General features: G+C 47.7%; 1 protein-coding gene across 1 annotated transcript; it reads right to left on the bottom strand.

Annotated features, from left to right (window-relative positions):
• Positions 1-634: 634 nt before the first annotated feature.
• Positions 635-21,343, bottom strand: LOC139215683 (SNF-related serine/threonine-protein kinase-like). The gene is made up of 8 exons (XM_070846714.1): positions 21,167-21,343; positions 12,068-12,437; positions 11,526-11,744; positions 10,647-10,893; positions 6,777-6,918; positions 5,066-5,278; positions 4,592-4,726; positions 635-3,399 (listed from the first exon to the last, which is right to left on the bottom strand). Exons 2-8 carry the CDS (start codon positions 12,188-12,190, stop codon positions 2,103-2,105), a joined length of 2,376 nt encoding a protein of 791 aa, XP_070702815.1. The 5' UTR covers positions 12,191-12,437; positions 21,167-21,343; the 3' UTR covers positions 635-2,102.
• Between the last annotated feature and the right edge of the window lie 1,286 nt (positions 21,344-22,629).

Raw genomic sequence — 22,629 nt, 5'->3', positions numbered from 1 at the left:
CTGGTCTGATCTGATTTCCTCCCAGCTGGCTGATGTGGAACAGTAGCCCAGATGTGGCAGGGATTACAACTCCCCACAGTGTTAGTGGGGAAGCTACGAGACCATTCAGGAGCATAAACACAATGGAAGAATATGTTCTGCACACAGGCCAATTCCACTCCATCAGGTCTCCTCCAGAGAGACAATCCCAGTTTTTTTTTTTTTTTTACAGACATCACAAATAAAGAAACAAAAACTTGTGTTTTAGACAGGATGGCATAACACTGTAGTGCCATCAGAACATAGGCACCGTCTCTGGTACTTGATGCTATACCCTTGTTTAGCCAGTATGTTCACTGATAGCAATGTGTGAAGCTAAATTAAAAGGTTAGGCAATGCTCATTTTAGTGGTGGTCTTGGGGGCAAAACTCACAAGAAATTAAGTAATAAGTAAGGTCTTGCACAGCTAGGCCTATTTCCACACTTGGAGAGGTCTGGCTGAGCCCGTTATCATTCTGGCATTGAGGTGGGTGGGTGGGTGGGGGGGGGGGGTCTTGGTGAACAGTTTATTAGCAACTCATGGATGATTTATCTAGAAATTGCGCACATCAACTTTCACTCAACAAAAGTAAAGACAGACACTTCAGGCATCATTCACATCATTTTATTTTAATAGATCTCTATCATATACATACAGTACAATATGCTCAAGACAGATTTTATGGCACATCCATTTTTGTTGTACATTTTGCAGTCGCTGGTATTGCTGTGAGGCTACAGTAAAGTGACCATCTGAATCCGTTACTTAGGTAGGTACAGCAGGTGGATTGACCTCGGTGGGTAAGAGTAAGGTTGCTACAGCAAAACACATGCACTGTCAAGTTATATATTCCACTAGGGGTGGGTCACACATCCAGTTACACAGACCGATACTTGAAGGGGCGGCGTTGTTATGTTCTACTTACACCCCTTTGTTGTTTTTGTCTTGGAATACGCTACAACAGTGGCTACCGTGATCCTGGAAAGCTACGGGATGTGCATGGTTTAGGTTCCACCCAGTGGTCTTTGAATTTAAAGAGCTGCCATTACATGTATGATAATTTACTCTGTTTAATTTCAGGAGAGATTACAAATCTATTTCAATGTTGTTTTTCAGCCATCAAATACATTTCTAGCTCTGGGTTCAACCAAAACCTTGAATATCCAGTAGGAGTGAACAATAATGGTGGAGAAGGATCTAGTGTTCAGGTTTCTACTGCAATATAACTTTACCGTCAACACTACAGGTACAGAGTACTGCTAGGAGGTTATTCACATATGTACAAACTCTGTCAGGTAACTGCGCAGAGACTTGACAAGTGAGTGTGCGTTTTCTTTCTGAGTCTGCGGAGCACGTTCGAGATAGAAAAATAAAACAGTGATCGACTACAAAATACTGAGTGCCACCATCATACAGCACCCAAGTGCTGCCGTCCATTTTCACCCTGATATTAGTTCTCACTTGAATGGAAACACAGTCATAACTTCACTCTTTCAGTCAGAATAAAAAAAAAAGCTGATAAAATGATTGTCTCAAAAAACAATTAAAAAAAATATCAAAAAAACAGCATCAAGTACAACCAAAGACGATATGTAACATGATTCTAAAACTCAGTTTTCCCGTTGATCAGCTCATCAGAGAGTGACATAGGTGTGTGTGCAGATGTGCACAAAATGTGTACATACAGTGTACATATACGTCAGTGTGTCGAGCAGGGATGTGAGCACCTCCTGTATCCGATTCCATACTTTATGTCTCTTATTTAAAACACACCAGCGGGTTAAACTGTCCCCTTAGTGTCCCGTTTAATTTGATGAAAGTGCTTCACATACTTGGCATGGCACCCAGTCTCCTCCATGGAGACTTTTTGCGTCTCTAAATGTGCAAGGCTGGCATTTGGACTTTCTCCCAGTTATCCACCAGAAGTGTTAAATAATAGGAAACGGCATAAAATGCAAAAACATAGCGTGAACTCATGAGCCCATGCTGACATGACTGAAACGAAAGCAAGATGATAAGGGATGTGCAGATGAGAGTGGAGTAGTGTGGAGGTGCAGCAGCTGATAGAGCGGCTGTCTGCGCCCTAGATCACCTGACAGCAGCTGTGTGGGGTGGGGGTACAGAGAAGACCCTCTTTGGGGCTCCGATGGATGTTGACGGACAGAGTCTTGTCGCTCAGAGGCATCTGCAGCACGCGATTCTTCATGTTCCTGTGGTTCTCTCTGGCCAGGTCCAGCTCTCCCAGCCTCAGCGTGCCCGTGCAGGGGCCGTCCAGCAGCGGGTCAGCTAGCGCGTCTCCCAGCGGGGGCTGGTGGTGGTACAGGTTCCCCCTCGGTGAAGGGCCACCCAGGAGTGAGACCTTATCCAGGCTACCGGTGGAGCCGCCCATGCACATCCTCCACATGGGACGGTCCTGGGTGTCCCCCCCAACACCGCCACTGCTCCCGCCACCACCTCCCCCTCCTCCCCCCGTCAGGTTGTGGAACTGAGAGCTCAGGCACAGGCTCATCAGCTTCAGGCTTTCCACCAAGCCGCTGGCAGCTTTGGCTGTGCCCTTGCCTTGGCCTGAACCTGATCCAGGACTGGCACAGTTGGAGGGACTGCCCTGCCCTGCCGCCCTTTTCTCTCTATCCTCTTTCCTCCCTCCTCTCTCATCCCCATGTCCACCCACAGTTGCCACGTCTGGTTTATGTGGACTTTCAGTCTCATCGTCACTAGTCTCTGAGCTGGGGGTGAAAGCGGCTACCGGTGCTGATATACCAACAGTTTTAGGTGATGACATGAGCGTTGACGGTGATGGTATTCTAGAGTTCAGGTTGAGGCTGAGACTGGGTTTGGGCAAGCCGAGTCCACGCAGCTCCTTGGTCTCCTCCTCTTCTTCATCCTCTTTATCTTCCTCATGAATCTGGTTAAGAAGTGGAGCACTCATACGGGACGTCAGCCGATTACCAGAAGAAGACATAGATGATGATGATGAGGTTTTGCAACGAAGCACCACCTGAGCAGGTAGCGCAGAAGGGGATACGCATTTGTCTTCCTCCCCCTCTTCTTCTTCGTCCTCCTCCACGCTGAAAAGGCTGGGACTACGAGGTTTGCAAGGGCCAACTGAGGCCAGAGAGCCCAGCCTGAGGGGGTTGGAGTGGGGCTTTACCAGAGGCCGGAGCCCCCTCTCCTGGTTCTGTCGTGGCGGCTGCTGCTGGCTGCTGCGGTTCTCCTGCTGCTGGCTGAGGTCCAGCAGAGCTGTTTTGGGCCTGGGGCCTTTGTGGAGGCTCTCAGCACTGCGGGCAGGTGACTGTGGCCCCCCTGGGTGGGATATAGATGGGCCCCCCAAGCCATCACTGACGTCCTGGTGAACATCTACTCTGGTGGGCCAGGATTGCCTGTGAAGACACACACAGAACACATGGTTTTGTGGATTGGACAGAATTAGTAAAACTATACTTATACGTTTACAGTCATTTAGTTGAATGCTAGGCCTCACTTGATCCTGAGTGAGGCCTAGCCTAGCTTAGCATAAAGAGAACCTGGTTCTGTACAAATCAATCAATGAAAACACTGTATTGCCAATAAATAACTACAGCACATACTGTAACCCTGCCTAATGCCACAAATTGTCATCTGTACATTTCATTGAATTTTGTAAGATTTAAAGTGTTAGTAGAACCTTTAAAAGCTTTGGACAGAGCCAGGCCAGCCATTTCCTCCTGATTCCAGTCTTTCTGCTACGCGTAACTAATCCCCTTCTGGCTCCAGCTCTGTACTTACTCCATTTGTTTAATCCATACAAAAAACAAGAGTAATATGACAATATAGTGTGTACATTTGCGAGCTGTAGTGGCGCTGGTGGGTGAATGTGGTTACCTTTGTTACCTGGCTAGCTGTTTCCTTGTTTCCAGTCTTTATGCTCAGCTAAGCTAACTGACTGCTGTACAAAGTAGTAAAAATCCTCACAAAAACCGAATGAGTGGATTTCTAAAATTGTTGAACTATCCCTTTAACTGACAGCAAGCTATTTTCTTCTCTGTTTGAATAAAGTAAATAAAGCTGCAAGTAATTTCATTTAATTCCCATCCTTTATTACAAGCAACTTTTAAAGCAAAAATGTTAAAGCAGGAACTTTGACCAATGAATATATAACCGGTAAAGAGAGTCAATATGACAGCGACTGCTTGACCAATCAGAGACGGGCAGTCTTGCTTGGTGTATAAGATATGAAGCAAGAACTGATAGTGAAAATCCTACTATTATATTTTTTATATGTTCTATAATTCAGTGTTAGCTTCTTCAGCCTGCTGCCCCTTAGTTTCTATGAACGGGGGCCAATCACCAACCATATATCTCGATGCAAATGCTACAGAGTATGAGGGTCAGATTGCTTTCACTGCTACCTCCCTGATAGTGTTGCTGATCTGCACCCTCTCTTCTGTTCTCAGTCTGTCCTTCATTCTCTGCTGAAAAAAGACTCCGTCTGTCCATCTGCTGTCAAGCTTGTCTTCTTGAAACTGACAGTATGCAACACTGCAGAGGCAGCACTCTGTCTATCTCCAGAAATGTGTGTGTGTGTGTGTGTACCTGAACTGGGCCTTGCTGGGGCTGGGTGATCGTGTCTGGCTGTGCTGCTCCTTCTCTTGCCTCTCCCTCAGCATCCGCTCAGCCAGCAGGAAGTATGTAGCTGTGATGTGGTTGTACTGATTGGACTCCAGCGCCCTGAGAAGATGGACAGAGAAATCAATTTGAATTCCATATTCAAATGTGTGTGTGTTCCACGGGTACACGCACAGCCAGACAAACACACACATATCAACACTCAGATCAGCGACAAAACTGACCGTGAGTCAAAAGGAAGTGGCGGGGGTGGAGATTTAATTTGACACGGCAGCAGCTCACGATTGACTGCCAGCTGGTTGCTAACATGACAATTAAACTCTTAATGACACTCAGTTGAGCTTTATTTGGACTTGTGGACCATGGCGAATTTTTGGAGATTACACAGGAAAGAATAGCTGCATGTTTATTTAGGCGTGTGTGAGATAGAGGGACACGTACTCAGTTATGGTGTCTCTGTCTGCGATGCCCCCCAGCACCATGCGCTGGATGATGGAGCCGTGCTCCTCCTCCGACAGGCTGCGATGCGACACCAGAGGGGTTGACAGCTTGGTGGCCGGTGAGGGGTCGACACCTTGGAGCCATTCGTGGCCCTGGATCTCGTCTAGGGTCGCTCGTTTCTTGGGATCCCTCTGCAGCATATGGGCTATAAGACTGGAGGGAGTCACAGGAGAGATCAGGGTCATGGAGGAGCTACAGAAACATCTGGTGAGTACTGTCGCTGTGTTTAGATACACACTGACACTCCCACAGTATCTGAGATAATCCTATCACGTTCATGAGCTGGCATTTAGGATTATCACAAGCTATCAACAATCATAACATTGTACTCAGTGAGTTAACTCCTGAAATCATAGCAAAAATAAGTTAGACAGAGCAAATAACAAGAGCAGTCAGACATTTAGACGGATTTTAAACAAACAAACTTATCTGGAGGGGAAATTGAAGGAGAATGGTACAATTACCCAAACAGTAAACATCCATCACAGTTTACAGACAAATTCAGGTGGAACTTTGACCCACTGTATTTGCCTTAGTTGTAAACAGTTAATCCAACGTGTCAAGTTTTCCAGAAAATTGAGGTATTATCATTTCCAAGTGCTCACTTTCAGTTTTACCTTTAAATGGGTTAGTTAGTGGGTTAAATAAACTAGTTAGATAAACTGCTTACAACCCGTCTGATTGTCTGAATGCTCATGTCTCTTGCCCCACGCCCCACTGTTGAATACAATGTTACAACTGATAGAGATATCAGCCACAAAACGCCCATGAAAAGATGATAAAACCCAGGTTCTGCCAAACTGGAGATAATTACAACAGCTTGCTGTGCAACTGCATTTATACGACTGGATGTTAAAAGTTAGCAAATAAGACGCAAGTTAAAACGAACAACAGATATTATATTATTAGTGCCCTTTATCTCCAACAAGAGGAATATGATGCATTTTATTAAATCAATAACTGCTGACACGACAAATCGTCATATATCAAAACATCAGCACAGAATATCACCTCTCAGCAGCTGAAATCTAAGAGCACCGTTACCAGCGTCTGCCTTGAAAACCCCGATCAGTCAACCCTTCCTGGGATACTCCAGGAAACAAGTTGCCCACCCAGACTGTTTGTTTTTGCAGTCTAGCTAAGATAGTTGTGCTACGCCGAACTCCTCTGGCTGAATAGTTCACACAAAATAGGAAGCAGTGCTGTTTTTACAAGGCCACATGGGTGAGCAGTTTGTCGAAGGGTTCAAACAAACAACACACGGACCAGGATGAGTGCAAATATTTGAAGTACTGTGTGCGAGTCAACATAAACTAATGAAGTCATATCCAGAAACAATGTGTGTTTTCAAAACCTGCAGTCATTCAAAATGTATTCGGCACCTTTGCTCTGTTCTGCCTCGACGCATCGTTAAACCCTCCCAATGTTAAAAATAGAGGGCTGATTTAAAAGGGTGCATTAGATACACTTAACGCGGCACTGCATCTCTGGTGGAGCAGCTGACTGCAGCACCGAGTGAAAGCAGGACAGCGAGGAGCAGCAGAAGAGAGGCCGCTCCTCTTTTCTTCACACATCCACAAACATGAAATATGCAGCACCTGCAGAGTACTCCGTCCATCTGTGTGGGTACGTGCGCGTGCGTGTTACTCACTCTCGGCATGCATCGGAGATGTGTGGAGGCACTGTGTATTTACAGTCCATTATCATGGTGAGCGTCTCGCTGTCGTTGGCCTCCTGGAAGGGGGGCTGACCGCAGACCAGCATGAAGAGGATCACCCCCAGACTCCAGATATCTGCAGAGACACAGAATAAGAGAATTAAGCATGGGTTTATACGGACAAACGCCACAGAAATAAATAAATAAATGAATGAATAAGGATGACAGACCAACAAAGTGAAGCACATGTGACCTTTCTGCTTAGTGACCTAAAAAACAAGAGCTTTCTCCCCCTCCACTTCAAATGAAGCATGAATCATATTCGATCAGAGTCATTTCCATAAATATGTGCTAGCTTAGGACACATCTGTCTAACCAAGGATGAGGCTCTGCGCTGCTGCCTGCCGCCGGCGTCATGCTCACACACACACGCACTCCCACACAAACACGCGGCCATGGGAAAGTGGGTTAACATGTTCATCCCTCAAAGCTTCATACAAATGCTAATTTTATGGAACACTTCTCTTGGTCCGATTATCCGTTTCAAAAGAGCAACTTTTTGCTCTGGGCGTTGTCTGCCGCCCTGGTCAGCAGGATGGTCCACTGACACACATTCTGTAGACAGACAGCGACGGGGAAGCAGGCAATTTCTCCGTCAGCATGTTGACCCCTTTTTTCACAATGACGACGGAAAAATAAGTGCAAGACAAATGTGGCGTAAATATTGATCAGTGCAGCTTTAAATGCTCATTTCTTTTTCTGTCTTTTATTGGTATTTTTGGTACTATGTGCACGTGCACTACATTTACCAGAGATCACTGATCACATAAAGTAACTGTTTGACTTTTTCTCTTTTCCTCCCTGCCATGGCTGCTGAGCTGCATAGGCCAAATATGTGTTCTTCTTCCTCTGAATGTCAAAACCAAACCAGAAATGTAAAACACCTCACTTCCTGTGAAGCAGATAACTTTTTCTCCAAAGACAGAACAGCAAACCAGTCAGTTAGTACCTGAACAATCCTTGTGCTTGTGGAACTTGCATTGCTTTGATACACCAAAGACTTGCTCTGGAAACAGGTGGTAAAATGAGCCTAAGTGGGGTTTATCCTCCCCAACACGCCTGGTGATACTTCTTCACATGTCTTCATATCGCTGCAGTTTGCCGGAATTTGCTGGAGATTTCAGTCTGGTGAAGTAAATGTGCCAGTTTACCGTGGGTGGCGAGTATTTACTGCTCTGAGGCTGTGAAGGAGCGGCTCATACTGCTTATGGAGGGAGCAAACGCTGCTGCAGTCCCCACCACCATCTTACCCCTAGCCAACGTATCCTAGCAACCATGACCCTTCTCCCTCATTACTTGCGTCAGCGGTCCACCAAACTTCCTTCCTCGATAACTTTATTTATAAACCAGATGGCTGACACATCTCTGGATAACGCCGTTCACGTCATTGCACATTAGCATCACTTGAGGTAACGACGCCGGCTACTTATTGGTGACAGCTGGGAGTGTAAACATCCCTCTCTGCTTTCCTGCATTGTGTTTTCACACCAATTGCTTCCATGAGACGACCAACAGCCACTCCCTCGTGTCTTGACACTGTTAACCCCCGAGGGTGAGTGGGCCAAGTCCAGCATCCTGTCCTGCTGAGCATTATGCAACTTCGTTCTTCCACTAGTGCATGTTCATTACGCACAGATATGCTCTGAATTATGCATGTGCCCAGGATATGTTCTTTGTAATTGCTATTAGGCAAGTTAATTTTTTTCTGAAGAGCAGCTTGTGCTTCTCTAAGAGCAAGCAGACATCTATATTTAACTTTCCATTTACTGGAGACAAAAAGGAGGGAGCCCACACACTGCATAACATCAAAAGGCAAAAGGAGGCAGACATATTTTCACAGCGCTTGTTAGTCCATCATCTGCTCCCAAAAGTGCACAAACATGCTTGCACGCTGTTAAACCTGTCATTTCCTTCCTTTCCTTCAAATCTACTGTGAAAGAATAAGATACTTTCGCTGGATTATTCCATCCTCAGCATTTCTTTTACTCACTTGCTGTTTGTTTTTAATCATTCGTTTCTATCCATCAGAAGCTGGAGTTTTGTTTATTTTAGTTTTGTTGTTCATTTTAGTTTATTTTTGGACATTTTATAGACCAAACGATTTATTATAATGAAAATCACTTTTATATGCGAGCCCTAGCCTTGATAGGTAAGAATGTGAGAATGATTAAGAAATGCCATTTTTCTGCCAGTAAAAGCACTCGATACCTTGGATTAATAAATAAATTGAGCTTTTTCCCTGCTTTTTTGCAGTTTGGAGTGTTCTCCTGCTAATTGGCTCTTTCTGTAAGCTCTGTAGGCTGCTGGTGCAGCGTTCCCCTCTCTTTTTCGGATGACTTTTCATCAAATCAAATTATTTTCAGCACTTCCTCAAAACAGCATCGAACTCCAAACACGCCCGACTTGAGAGAGCCAAGCAAGGACAGCCTCTTTATCTCTGCAACGAACTGGGCTTGCCGCCACCTGGCACAGCACCAGCAAAACTCAGCACCCTACAGACTGTCAGCAGGTTCCTTGGCAGCGATGTGATCCCAGGCCAGGTTACCTCAAAGCCCCGCACGTCAGGGCTGCTGGCCTCCATTCAGCCTGTTCTACATCAAACTGCACCGCTGATAGAATCACACAATATTACATCCCGGCTGGGTGGATAATCCACCCAATCACAACATCATCATCTCAGCCGAATGAACAACAGTGCACGGGGAGTATGAACGTTAGAGAGGACAGAACGCACGCACATGCACTGAAAATGTCCACAAACATCTGATTTCTCATCTGGGTCAAGCGCTCAGACAGGCTTTTACAGGACAGCTGACCTCACATGTCGAGCCACTCAAACGAACATGCAAAACCACACATGCAGTCCAACAACAGACACTATTATTGCTCCACTTTCAGTTTTTGGGAGTCTCATCTGCTCTGCACAAAAGAGACTGAGATGGAGCGAAGGCAGACAGAAGAAAATAGCCACAGCAAATCCACTCAGTCAGAAAAATAGAGAATGCTTCTCCCTTGCTCTGACGCAGAGGCCTGTGGGTAAACAGAGGGACCGCTGTTGCCTTTTCTCACTCTTCTTTTCTCTCTTGTCCTTTTTTTCCCCTCTACACTCCTTTCCCCCCTTTTTCCCATGGATCTGCTTGCCTCTATTTCATTTCTTTTCCATTACATTTTAATTTAATATCTAAGCTGTGGCTCAGAGAGGATTTGTGCCGCTATCGTGGTGGTGGGGAGGTTGCTTAAGGTGTGTGCACACTGCAACCACAGAAGAAGAGAATGCTGAGAAGGCTGAGGGGACCAATTTCATCCTGATCTGATATCGAATTTTATCATACATAGAAAGGCCATGACTTTTACTGAACTTAACTGCAGAGAAAAATAAACTGCAGGTATAAGACTGTGGATTAAGTTATAATCTAATTTCCAAACTGTCGGGTACACATTCTGAACTTTGAGCAGCTCCTCTCCTTCTATCAGCTGGTTGATAAAGCTGCCAGTGTGCCAAGTTGTGTACAGTGTCCATCCAAAGTACTGTAGGTCATAATAGTGTGGTCAACAGTATGCGGAGCTATCTGTAGGTCTTATTGGTAAATACCCAGTATGTGAATGTGAAAGCATCAGTTAACCACGCTGATATAAAGTAGAGGACGGCTTGTACCATGTTCTGCTGCTGGGAACACACAGTGGACTATGGACTGTGACAGTGAAGGTTAAAGTTGTAATAACTACCTGGCTTTGATAAATCAGCATAGATTTCTCCCTGCTACGTAACCCAGGACTCCCTCTCTGTCAGCACTTTAGACTTACCCACAGCAGGAGCGTCGTACTCGTCGCCCAGCAGTATTTCAGGAGCCGAGTAGGCCAGTGAGCCGCAGGAGGTGTTGAGTTTTTTCCCGGGCTGAAAGCGGTTGCTGAAGCCGAAGTCTGTGAGCTTTACGACACCCTGCTTCTCAAAGAACACCACATTCTCCGGCTTCAGGTCCCTGTGCACCACATGCAGCCGGTGACAGTAGGAGATGGCGTGGACAATCTGAGCAAAGTAACACTTGGCCACCTTGGAGACGGGAGACAGAAATGGTAGCAAGCAATAGTAACTTATCTTCATATAATAATTATGTTGGTTTGTGAGTTAATAAAACAGCAAATACAATAAGACGGACAACTGTTCACCCACATTGTCGCATCCATGGGCAATTTAGATTCTCTACTTTGGCTTGTGGGATGAGCACCAAGAGAACATGCAAACTCCTGATAATCAGCAACTAGCAGTGCCTTAAGGAAGAAGCCATTTAATTTACTTTAAAGTCAATAAAAAAGCACTATTGCCAATGCAGTTTGACAATGTTTCATCCCTTTGCCCTGCTCGACTTGCGCTGTTACAACTCTCAGTTACTTTTGAGTACTTTTGAACTGTCCTTCACTGCACTTCTTCAAAACAGTCTCAACTGGAAACACACAAAAGAACAACATCCACATTTTGTTCTCTAGAGACTTGAACTTGAGTGATTCTCATCCACTCGGAACAGGATTAATGTTGATATGATACTTAATCGATCTCATTTCTCTTGCCTTATCTCGAGCACCACTCAAGGAAACCTCTGCAGATGAGTTCAACCTTCAACTGCCAAGTGAAATACTGAGTCCATGCGACCTAATGGCCGCTCTGCTGTCCACAATCCCACTCACTTCTTCAGTGAGGCCTCCGTCGTGCTTCATGATGCAGTCGTACATGTCTCCTCCGTCTCCCAGCTCCAGGATGAGGTAGAGCTTGGTGGCTGTGTCGATGACCTCGTAGAGGCGCACCACGTTGGGGTGCTGCACCATCTTCATGCATCGCACCTCCTGGAAAAGGTGCCCCCTCGCCACTGGGTCCAGCTTGGTCTTATCTATTACCTTCACTGCAACCTAGAAAAGCAGCATAGTGAGGAAATAATGAGTGATGGTGGACATCTGCCCCAATCTACAGCTATCAGCAGCAACTTTAGCATACTGTGGAGGTAGCGGACACTTTTCCACTGAAGAGGTTACTTGTTGAAGTGTAGTGCTGATACCGCAATTTCAAACTAAAACATTATGATGGCGCTAAAACATTATCAAAAGCCAAGATCAACAACAAGTGTTACTAGTCACCCTTTTTTGTCCGTCTCTAAGGGTGAGGCTGAATTCTATTTAAAGCTATTTAAATATGAATATGAATATCTTGGTTGTTCGGACATGGACAAGCCTACCTTTTCCCCAGTGAAAACGTGTCGGGCCAGTTTGACCACGGCAAAGTGTCCACGGCCCAGCGTCTTGTCCAGGTCATACAGCCCGGCGATCTTCCCATCATGATGACGCTTGAGCCCCGCCATGGCTGCTGGTGGACGGACAGCGAGGGGTTGCCTTCTGCTGGTTGCTGCTCTCCGGTCAGTGCTCCATCTTCTCCTGAGTAAGTTAAAATTAGGTGAGGTTTTTGGTGGTGGTTCTGGTTGATTCTAGACGAGCTGTGGGTCTCTCCGGGTACCTTGAGGTAACTGAAGGTGAGGTCCCTGGCTGGAAAGTAACAAGATTTGTCCTGCTGCCAGTGCTCCGCTCAATTCAATCCCATCTTCTTGTGATCTGAGGGAGAAAATGGCACAACAAGAGAGAGGGAATCAAAACACACCCATTCATAATAACAAACTAACACTTCAGTGAATCTGTAGAATAAGCTGTCACTGCTTTAGAGGCACCTTTGCTAAACCCTCGGCCATGAACCTGTCTGACAAACTCTTGTCCTCATGAATGCATTCTCTGCATATTATTGTATGATATAACACTTGATTTAGTCAAAATAGTGGAACTCAAAGAGTTTCTATAATTAATTTGCAACTGAAACTAAAAAACAAAACGAAGCCATCTCTGTGATGCTGTATTTAATGATGCTTTGAGCAACATGCAAATGTCAGCATGCTAACATGCTCGTAATAGCAATGTTAGCATGCTGATATCTCACATAATGAATAATGTTTACCATGGTCAACATTATTATTTATGTCTTATTATTTTAGTCTGTTAGCAAGCTAACACTTTGGTTATTAGCATTAAACACTGACTGTTACCAACTCTAGAGCCATGCTGTTAGCATGACTAGACAGTGACATCTGGGGGCATATTAGCAGATTAATTAACAATGAAATCCGTTATAGTTGAGAAATCAAAGAAGAAAAGTCTAAACTTAATTTACCACCCAAAAAAGCTAAATCAAAACTAATACAAACTGTTGTCCCAGGACTGTACAACCCAATATATGGCCTACTTTGTCAAATATACTGATGATTCAGTACTCTACATGGATATTTGGGGCAATCACTGGCATTGGACAAGAATAATGTTTGACTCAGAGTCCTCTTGCATAGACACAGTTTACTTATTTCAGTGTGGACGAGACACTTCTGTCTTTGTTTTATAGACTAATCTTAACCCTTGATGAGGGTATGTCAAAAAGAGAGAGCAAAACTATTCTTAATGTCCCATCTTCTATCGTATTATTTTTTCTGACAGACGGTTCAAAGCCCAAACGATTAAATAAAAATTAAAGATATCAAACAGAGAAAAGCAAAAAAAAAGAATTTTTCCAACTCTGTTAACATATTGCATCATTGTCCGATGATCTCTGCTCTGGCTTGATTTTTTTCATAATCAGAGTTGTGTCAGAGTTGCTATTTTCTGCCCATCCAGAGTGACAAAACTACTATTCTAAACTCACACTACTCAAATACGGCAGAACTCACGTCTGACCCTCTGCTCTGTTCACCAGAAGCCACTACCGTCATACAGTACACTATGTTGCTTCACAGCCCTGATTACGAAACACCCCCGGGGGAGGCATGGCATTCCTCTTCCAGGAATCTACCTGCGTGCCAAGAGCACAGAGACGGCAACAAACAGACAATACACCAGCAAAGAACATTCCTGAGAGGTGATCCTTGTCTAGGTGTGTCCCACTCCAGACACCAGGAAACCAAATAACTGTCACCAGGGAACACACCTATCAACATAACTTTATTCATTTGTTTGTTTATTTGATAGGGACGGAGCACATCAGTATAAAAACATGAGATGGAAACATGTCAGAGTCCCTAAGCAGGCAACACTAGATACAGTAGGATGAAAAAAAATACGAACCCTAACCCACCAGCACTCTGTGGTTGCTAAAATGAAAGCCTAAAAAAGCTCTTTGGGTTTTTATGTGATCCTCCAGTTGGAGGATTGTACCTGTGAGAAAAGACTGAGTCATTTTTCTTAGAATAGGAGGCTCACATCTCTATCTGTCTCTGCTCACACACACACTTAAGAAATCTCAACTCTGCTAAACTCCTCTCCAAACACTGACAACTTGTAGGTGTTGATGTTTCAAAACACACACACACACACACACACACACACACACACACACACACACACACACACACACACACACACACACACACACTCAATCGCGGATGCTTCCACACAGTGAGCCGGTTAGGTGAGATCGGTGTGGGCTGTAATGTGATGGTGAGCTGGGTCAAACCAGGATCTGGCAGCCTAAATCTAGACCTCTTATTCACCTCAAGAGGGTCAGTAATCACTTCATACGTCCAAAGCAGGCGATGGGTGAAATTACAAGTGGAGAAAATGCACCTGATGCAGCCGAAGCTCAAGTCTTTGTGACATGTCAACATGCAGTAGAGTGATGAGCAGCAGCCACGCACGCCTTGAGGCTGGTTGTGTAACTGTTCAAGGTGTTGGTACTGTATTTATTTAAAAGGTAGTAGTGTGCCTCAGAGATCTGTTTCAATTCTCATAGCCTGTGAGATTCAAGACACAAACTGGGAGTTCCTGGTACATTTGATTAAGATATCAATGTATCAGGGGGTACCCAGGTCGGTTGGTAGATGGTAGCAATTAAAGATTTAATACTTCAGTTACCAAAAAGCCAAAGAAAATACAATTAAAAGGCATGACAGGAAATTCAGAACAAAGTAATACAATTTGAAAGGAGCAGAAGTATGTCCTTCTGCTATATATAAGAGCCCTCAGAACTTACTTGAAACCCTCTGCAAGGACCCTGATATCCACTACAGACCCACTAGAACCACTACAACACAATACAAATACACTATATAGATAATATATATTGTAACGTTCAGCAGGATGGTGGAATAACGAGCCCAGTTGTTAGTAATGTAATTTATTACTAATCTTCGGTTACTGTCGGCCGTAACCACGCCAACAGAAACATAACAATAACGGAACAATTGAGCAGCTCTCTCTCTCACCAAGCGCGCCGACCAGAGGACGAGACATGCCACACACCACAATGAAGCACACACTCTCGCCCCGCCCTCCTCCTATTCTCAGCCACTCACATGCCTAGCAAAACACCTTCAGGAACAGTGGGACTTTTCAAAACAGCATTTAACACAACAACAACAACAGGGATGCTACACTGCCCCCCTCTTACTAACTCTCTCGCCCCGAGAGATCACATAAAAAGTCCCTGAGGTGACCTGGGGGTCTTGTCTGTCTCTGGGGCCTCCTCGTAGCGGACACAAGAGGCTGTGTCTGCAGTCCTGCAGTGCCCCGCTGCTGCACACAGGGTGCGTTTAAGGGTGGGGGAGAATGTGGGGAGTGGGAGGGGGACACAGTCAGTGAGTCTGGGGGTGTGGCTGCTCTGTTTCTCCGGGAGTTGATTGGGGGCTGAAGTGGGCACGCGTTGCCTCTGTATGGTGCCAACCTGTCCTTGTGGAGAACCACCCGTCTCCCCCTAGGTGGCAACTGGATTCTGTAAACCACCTCCCCCAGCTTCTCCAACACTTCACAGGGCCCCACCCAGTGGCAATCTAACTTAGGGCACCGGCCCTTCTTTCTCCTGGGGCTATACACCCACACTAGGTCCCCAGTCCTGAAGTCTCTCCCTTTTGCCCTCATGTCATAGTTCCTTTTCTGCCTTATCCCAGCCTTTGCTAGCTGGTCACGGGCAAAAGCATGAGCAGACTCCATCCTGTCCTGGAGCCTCCTGGCGTATTCTGGTCCTGGTGGAACAGCTGGTGTGTCTGGAGGGTTCCCGAACGCCATTTCTGCTGGTGTCCGCAGCTCTCGGCCCAACATAAGAAGGGCAGGTGTGCATGCGGTGGAATCCTGCACCGCTGACCTGTAGGCTAGCAAGACGAGGGGGAGGTGCATATCCCAGTCACGCTGATGTTCTGCAGTGAGGATGGCAAGTTGTTGTGCCAGGGTTCTGTTGAACCGCTCAACAAGTCCGTCACTCTGCGGGTGTAGGGGTGTGGTCCGGGTCTTGTGCATGCCCAGGCGTGCACACATGGCAGAGAACACAGCAGATTCAAAGTTCCTCCCCTGGTCACTGTGGATCGTCTCAGCTGCCCCAAACCTGGCGAACATTCCCTGAACCAGCGTGTCAGCCACAGTCTCCGCCTCCTGGTCTGGTATGGCATACGCCTCAGGCCATTTTGTAAAATAATCCATGGCGACCAGGACATAACGGTTCCCCTTGTCTGTGCGGGGAAATGGACCCATTATGTCCACTGCCACTCTCTCCATTGGAGCCCCCACCGCCAGCTGCTGGAGCTGGGCACGGGACCTGTCTGGGGGACCTTTGTGCGCTGTGCAGAGGTCACAGCGGCGGCAAAAGTCCTCAACATCCCTCCTGAGCTGGCCCCAGTAAAAACTCTGCCGGAGCCGACGAAGGGTTTTGGAAACTCCAAAATGTCCCGCCCCAGTGGTTCCGTGACAGGCCTTTAGAACCGCCCATCTTAGGGCCCTGGGGACCACCACCTGCCACCTCTCCTCTCCTGTAGCTGGCTCTTTCCAGGCTCTCTGAAGCACTCCATCCTTAACTCGGAGAGCTCCAAACTTTTCAACCAGCCCCTTTGTGGCAGGCGAGCACCCAGCGACCTCGTCCCACTGAGGCTTCTGTCCAGACTCCACCCACCGTAGCACTGGTTGGAGGTCAGCATCCTGTTCCTGTTGCGCTCTCCATTCTATCGGGTCGACAACCTGTGCTGCTCTGCAGGCTGGCCTGTCTCTGAGGTGCCTGGTGTCTCGCTCCTCCTCTGCGCGGAGCTCCTCCTCCCGGACCTCCCTCCTCTCGCAGTATCGACAGCCGTCAGTGGCACAGGGGCGCCGGGACATGGCGTCAGCGTTGGTGTGGCGAGCTCCAGCCCTGTACTCCACTGTGAAGGAATACGGTGCTAGTTCCTCCAGCCAGCGTGCAATCTGCCCCTCCGGCTCCTTGAAGGACATTAACCACTGGAGAGCTGCGTGGTCAGTTCGGACAGTGAAGGGCAGGCCACACAGGTAATATCGGAAATGGCCGATTGCTCTCACAATGGCCAGGAGCTCTCTGCGTGTCACACAGTAGCGACGTTCAGCTTTGTTGAAGGTTCTGCTGAAGTACGCCACCACTTTCTCCCCTTCTGGCCCCACCTGGCTCAACACTGCTCCCATCCCAATGTCACTGGCATCTGTGTCCAGGGTGAATAGCAGATGGGGGTCCGGGGGGATGAGAATGGGAGACTCCATCAGGGCTTTCTTCAGATGGTTGAAAGCCTGTTCACAGTCTGGGGTCCAGGCAAAGTCACTGTCTTTCTGCTGCAGGCGGAACAGGGGTGCAGCAATGCAAGAAAAGCCGCGCACAAACCGCCTGTAGTAGGATGCCAGTCCAATAAAGCTCTTCAGCTCCCTCACGTTGGCGGGGGTTGGCCAGTCCTTCACAGCCTGCACTTTCTCTTCCAGTGTGCTGATACCCTCACCTCCAACCTTATGCCCCAGGAATTCCAGTTCCTTTCTCATGAAGCAGCACTTGTCTGGGTGGAGCTTCAGACCTGCCGCCGCTATCTTCTGCAGAGTCCGCCGCAGGGACGCCAAAGCTGCCTCGAAGGAGCTTCCATGGACCAGGATGTCATCCAGGTAAACTAGACATTCCTGTCGGGGAATGTCAGCCAGCACCTTCTCCATCAGCCGTTCGAATGTGGCCGGGGCGTTGCACAGGCCAAAGCAGAGGACACGAAATTGCCACAACCCCCTGCCAGTGCAGAAAGCAGTCTTTGGCCTAGTTTCAGGGGAGAGGGGCACCTGCCAGTATCCGCTGCGCAGGTCTAATGAGGAGAACCAGGATGAGCCAGAAACTAAGTCCAGAGACTCGTCGATGCGGGGCAGCGGGTACGAGTCTTTCTTGGTCACGCTGTTCAGTGGTCTATAGTCGACACAAAATCTCATTTTTGGGCTCCTCTTCTTGTTTACCATCACAACCCCCGAGGCCCAGGGGCTGTCAGAGGGTTCGATGATGCCAGCCTTCAGCATCTCATCTATTGCACTGTCAGCAGCAGCCTGATGTGCTAAGGGAAGACGGCGGGGACGTGTCTTAATGGGCCGTGCATCACCAGTGTCTATGTCATGCTGCACCAGGTGAGTCAGGCCCACTTCCTCCTCAGTCAGTGCAAAAATGTTCTTATACTCCAATAACACCTGCCACAGCTCCTCCTGCTGTGCGGGGTCCAAGTTGTGGCAGCTGCGTTTCCATACCTCCTTCACCACTGTCAGCCTGTCCACGTTTCCCACCGTGGACTGCAGGTCCAGGGCAGGAGGGCCCGCAACGGCTGGAGAATGAGGGGTGAGGGGTTGGGGTGTAGGGGGGGCTGCTTGGGGTGGGGGGTGTGACCCATGATGTTCCTCTGTTGCTCTCATGGTTGGCAGGTGCGGTCCTGAGGCCTGTGCGGGGTGCACCATTTCAACTGTGGGGCCCCCAGGAAAGACCAGTGTGTTCTTCCCCAGGTCTAACACACACTGTGTGGCACGCAGGAAGTCCAGACCCAATATGCAGGGGTCCTGCACTGCTGCAACCCACACCTTAAAGTCCACGGACAGTCCCCCCAGCTGGATGGTTATTACCCCTCTCCCGAGCATGGGGGCTAACTGACCAGTCACTGTCCGCAGCTTGACCACAGTAGGTTCCAACTTTGCCCCTGCTGGAACCACGTCAGGTCTCATCAGTGTTGCAGTGGAGCCAGTGTCAACAAGGGCTGTGCATGAAGCCCCCGCCAGGGTGATGGGGACATGGCAAAAGCTTCCTGCATGGGTCCACCCCACCACCCTTGTGGACTCAATGCCGTCATCAGCTTCTGGGGAAAGTGGAGCTCTTTTCCCCCAGCTGTTCAGTCGGGCTCCGTCCACTGGAAACACGACAGGCTGGGATACAGGAGAGGGGGCCTGCGTCATCCCATCTACGCAGGCCCTGAGGCGTTTCCCTGAACACCAGCCTGCTTTGGGCACCGCACGCTGATGTGACCAGGCTGGCCACATGTCCAGCACACAGGGGGGTCTCGGCGAGGACGGGTGCTGCGGCGTGTCAATTGTAGTGACACAGCCCGAATCAGTTCAGTCAATTCAGCAGCCCAGGCCGGCTTCTCTTGGCCCAGGCCGACCAGCTCCACACTCCTCCCAACCGGCCTGCTCCCACTGTGGTCATTCTCCGCAGTAGCTCCTACTGCCTCTCTCTCCACAGCCAGCTCTAGTGCTTCCTGCAGACTGCGGGGGCGTGCGAGCTGTGTCTGTATGCGCAGCTCTCTCGGGGTGATGGCTCGCACAAACTGGTCTCTGGCCAGCTCATTCTGCACATCAATGGGCATGTGGGCATATGCTCTCCTTGACAGGGTCTCAATGTCATTAGCCAACACACGGAGCGGCTCCCCAGGCCCTCTCTGTCTGTTGGACAGCTCCGCTCGCAGGACACCGGGCTGGCTACACTGTCCAAACCGCCGCTGCAGGGCTCCAACCAAAGCCCCGTAGTTCCCCCTATCGGCTGGGCTGAGCAGCAGCAAACATGCCAAGGCCTCCTCCGTAAGGCACAGAGCCAACTGGAGCGCTTTAGTGTCCTCCGACCAGGCAGCGGCCCTTGCCAATAGTTCAAATTGGGCATGGAAGGCCTCCCAGTCCGCCTTACCGGAGTATTTCGGCGTCTTCCCATACAGTTGGTGACTCTGGGCGCCGCCATCTTTATTCAGACATGGCCCCGCGTCTTTGGCGGGTTTTTCCGCACTCAGCGAGCTGAAGCCGGCGTCAGCTGCTAGCCTCCTGGCCGTCTGCCTGAGGCGGGCTCTATGCTCCGCAGCACGGTTCAAGCCACCGTCATGTCCCGGTGTGACATCGTACTCATTGTCCACCGCCTCAACCTTGACTTTAGGACGAGTACCGGTCATTTCCCGCTGCGCCGCCATCGCCACCGTAGGTCGAGCAGAGTTAGCTGGTTCGGGTCGCTGCTAGCCGAGATCAGAAGTCCAGTGTTTCACTTCTGACACCAATGTAACGTTCAGCAGGATGGTGGAATAACGAGCCCAGTTGTTAGTAATGTAATTTATTACTAATCTTCGGTTACTGTCGGCCGTAACCACGCCAACATAAACATAACAATAACGGAACAATTGAGCAGCTCTCTCTCTCACCAAGCGCGCCGACCAGAGGACGAGACATGCCACACACCACAATGAAGCACACACTCTCGCCCCGCCCTCCTCCTATTCTCAGCCACTCACATGCCTAGCAAAACACCTTCAGGAACAGTGGGACTTTTCAAAACAGCATTTAACACAACAACAACAACAGGGATGCTACAATATATATATATATATATATATATATATATATATATATATATAAAACACTATACATCACTGGAGTATAGATAGATACATATGGCAAATCACTATATAAACTATACAGGAACAATATAGTGATTTTTTTCCTGTAGGATTCAGTACCTTTATGTTTCAAAGCTTCAAAGCTGTCCTGTGCATTTCTTCAGCACTGAAACATGCACTACATTAACCTGTCTGTGCACGTTTATAGTAGGAGTATAGAACTGATAGCATCAAGAAGTCACTGTACACTCAGAACACAGCAACACTTTAAGTCCCTGGTAGGATCTTATAGTGGTATTAGTAGCATCATTAGTATGATAAATATACCTTTAATTGCACTGTGAACTAATTATCAATGGATATAGTGTTGAAGCTGCCACTGTATCTGTTACATTTTCACTGCATAGGTGCTACTGCCCATATGGGACCCCCCCCCCAGCCCTGATCTCTCTCTCTACTGTCAACATGCCTGCTGGCCGCATCCACAATGACCTGACAGGCTGCACCAACAGCACACACCTGAGCGCTGTGAGCGCCCGGCCAGCGTGCTGAACTGCGCCTCGAAAGATGCGCATTTAAGAGGAGTCCCCTGCTGAAAGCTGACGGCGCAGCTAAGTTGACACATATTACTCCCCGGGCCCTACACCGCACTACACCGGTCCTACTCACCCCACGGCAGGCTGAAGCAGCGCCTGTCTGTTGCCTTCAAAGCTGCCGGGCGGTGCGGAGCTCCGGGCGGTGAGCGGCGGGGTTTGACCCGGCGGGGGTCCTCTCTCGGTACCGACTGACAGCAAACCGGCCGACGGTAAGTCCAGCGAGTCCCAGTGTGGGTCTGTCACTCTGTCAACTCTGCCTCCCTCTTTCTCCCCCTCGGCTGCGTCAAACACACACAGGCAGCAGCAGGACGCAGGAAGTGGCGCTTTCATAATAAAAGCAACTCCGTCACAACTATTTTAGTGACTTAAAAAATGAAAAAATTTGACGATTCTATCATTTCTTTAAATTAATTAGATTATGAATGCATGTCTTGGATTCGCCTCATAATTTGATACGGAGCATGAACTGTCAACTAAATATTACAGTTTTGGAAAAGTGTTGAGGAAAATGAGCAGACTTCACAGTTAATAGGCTAAATGCATGTATACACTCCCCTGTTCAATGAAGTCAGGTGGCCCACACCAATAGATAAATGAACAATTTGGACAGGAACACAGATGCAGACCTTGAAAAATGTATTCCTTATTTAGATAGATAGATAGAAATACTTTATTTATACCTGGGGGGATCTTACTTCATGTTAAAGTAAGAACAGCTTAGAGAATTAAATCACCAAAACTGTAAATCAGAATCAGCTCTATTGGCCAGGTATGTGTACGCAAGGCATACATACTATTAATATCAGTCTATAGAGTAAACAATGGCCTCAATTTATAGTTTGCATTTTTTTTAAGATCCCTAAAAACATCTATATCATCTATATCACCACTGTTTCTGATGCCCAGCAGAATATAAAATGGTCCAGCCTTTATGTGTTGTGCTTTTATTTTGAATGAAAATTGTCCTGTTTCCGGTGTCGTTACTACGCAATGACGGCTTTTTCGTCACGGCGCATCGGTACCAATAATCTCTGACGTCAGAACTACGCTCAGAGAAAAGCGCGTTCATGAGGCCCTATTATAACGCCCCAAAATGTACTTTATCATATTAATCTAAACTGTGTTGACGTATTTAATTTAGCGAGGGTGAAAAGAAATAGGTGTTTATTATATGAATCAGGTTAGAAAAGAACAATGGGTCATTAGTAGCTACAATTCCTTCAATATGAAGTCAGTGTCACTCAGAGCATTATGGGAGTCCCTTGGGCCTCCTTCACCACTCACCCACCATAGGCCACATTTCTCGGCCTGCCAGGGAGGAATCCACCGCCTGGTGTGTGTGTGTGTGTGTGTGGGGGGGGGGGGGAGCTGTGCTGGCATTAGCTGTGTGTGTCCCTGTTCTTCTTCTTCCCTGCACCGAGCCAGGTGGACAATGTTCAAGTGTGTTATGTAATATTTACAAGCTCCTCTCTGAGATTGGAAGTAAGGGCCAGGACCTCCCACCACTGGGCTCCTGTAGACTGCACCTATTGTACA

The sequence above is a fragment of the Pempheris klunzingeri genome, chromosome 16 (genome assembly GCF_042242105.1).
Source record: "Pempheris klunzingeri isolate RE-2024b chromosome 16, fPemKlu1.hap1, whole genome shotgun sequence".
NCBI classification, from domain to species: domain Eukaryota; kingdom Metazoa; phylum Chordata; class Actinopteri; order Acropomatiformes; family Pempheridae; genus Pempheris; species Pempheris klunzingeri.
This window is presented reverse-complemented; position numbering and strand designations above follow the sequence as displayed.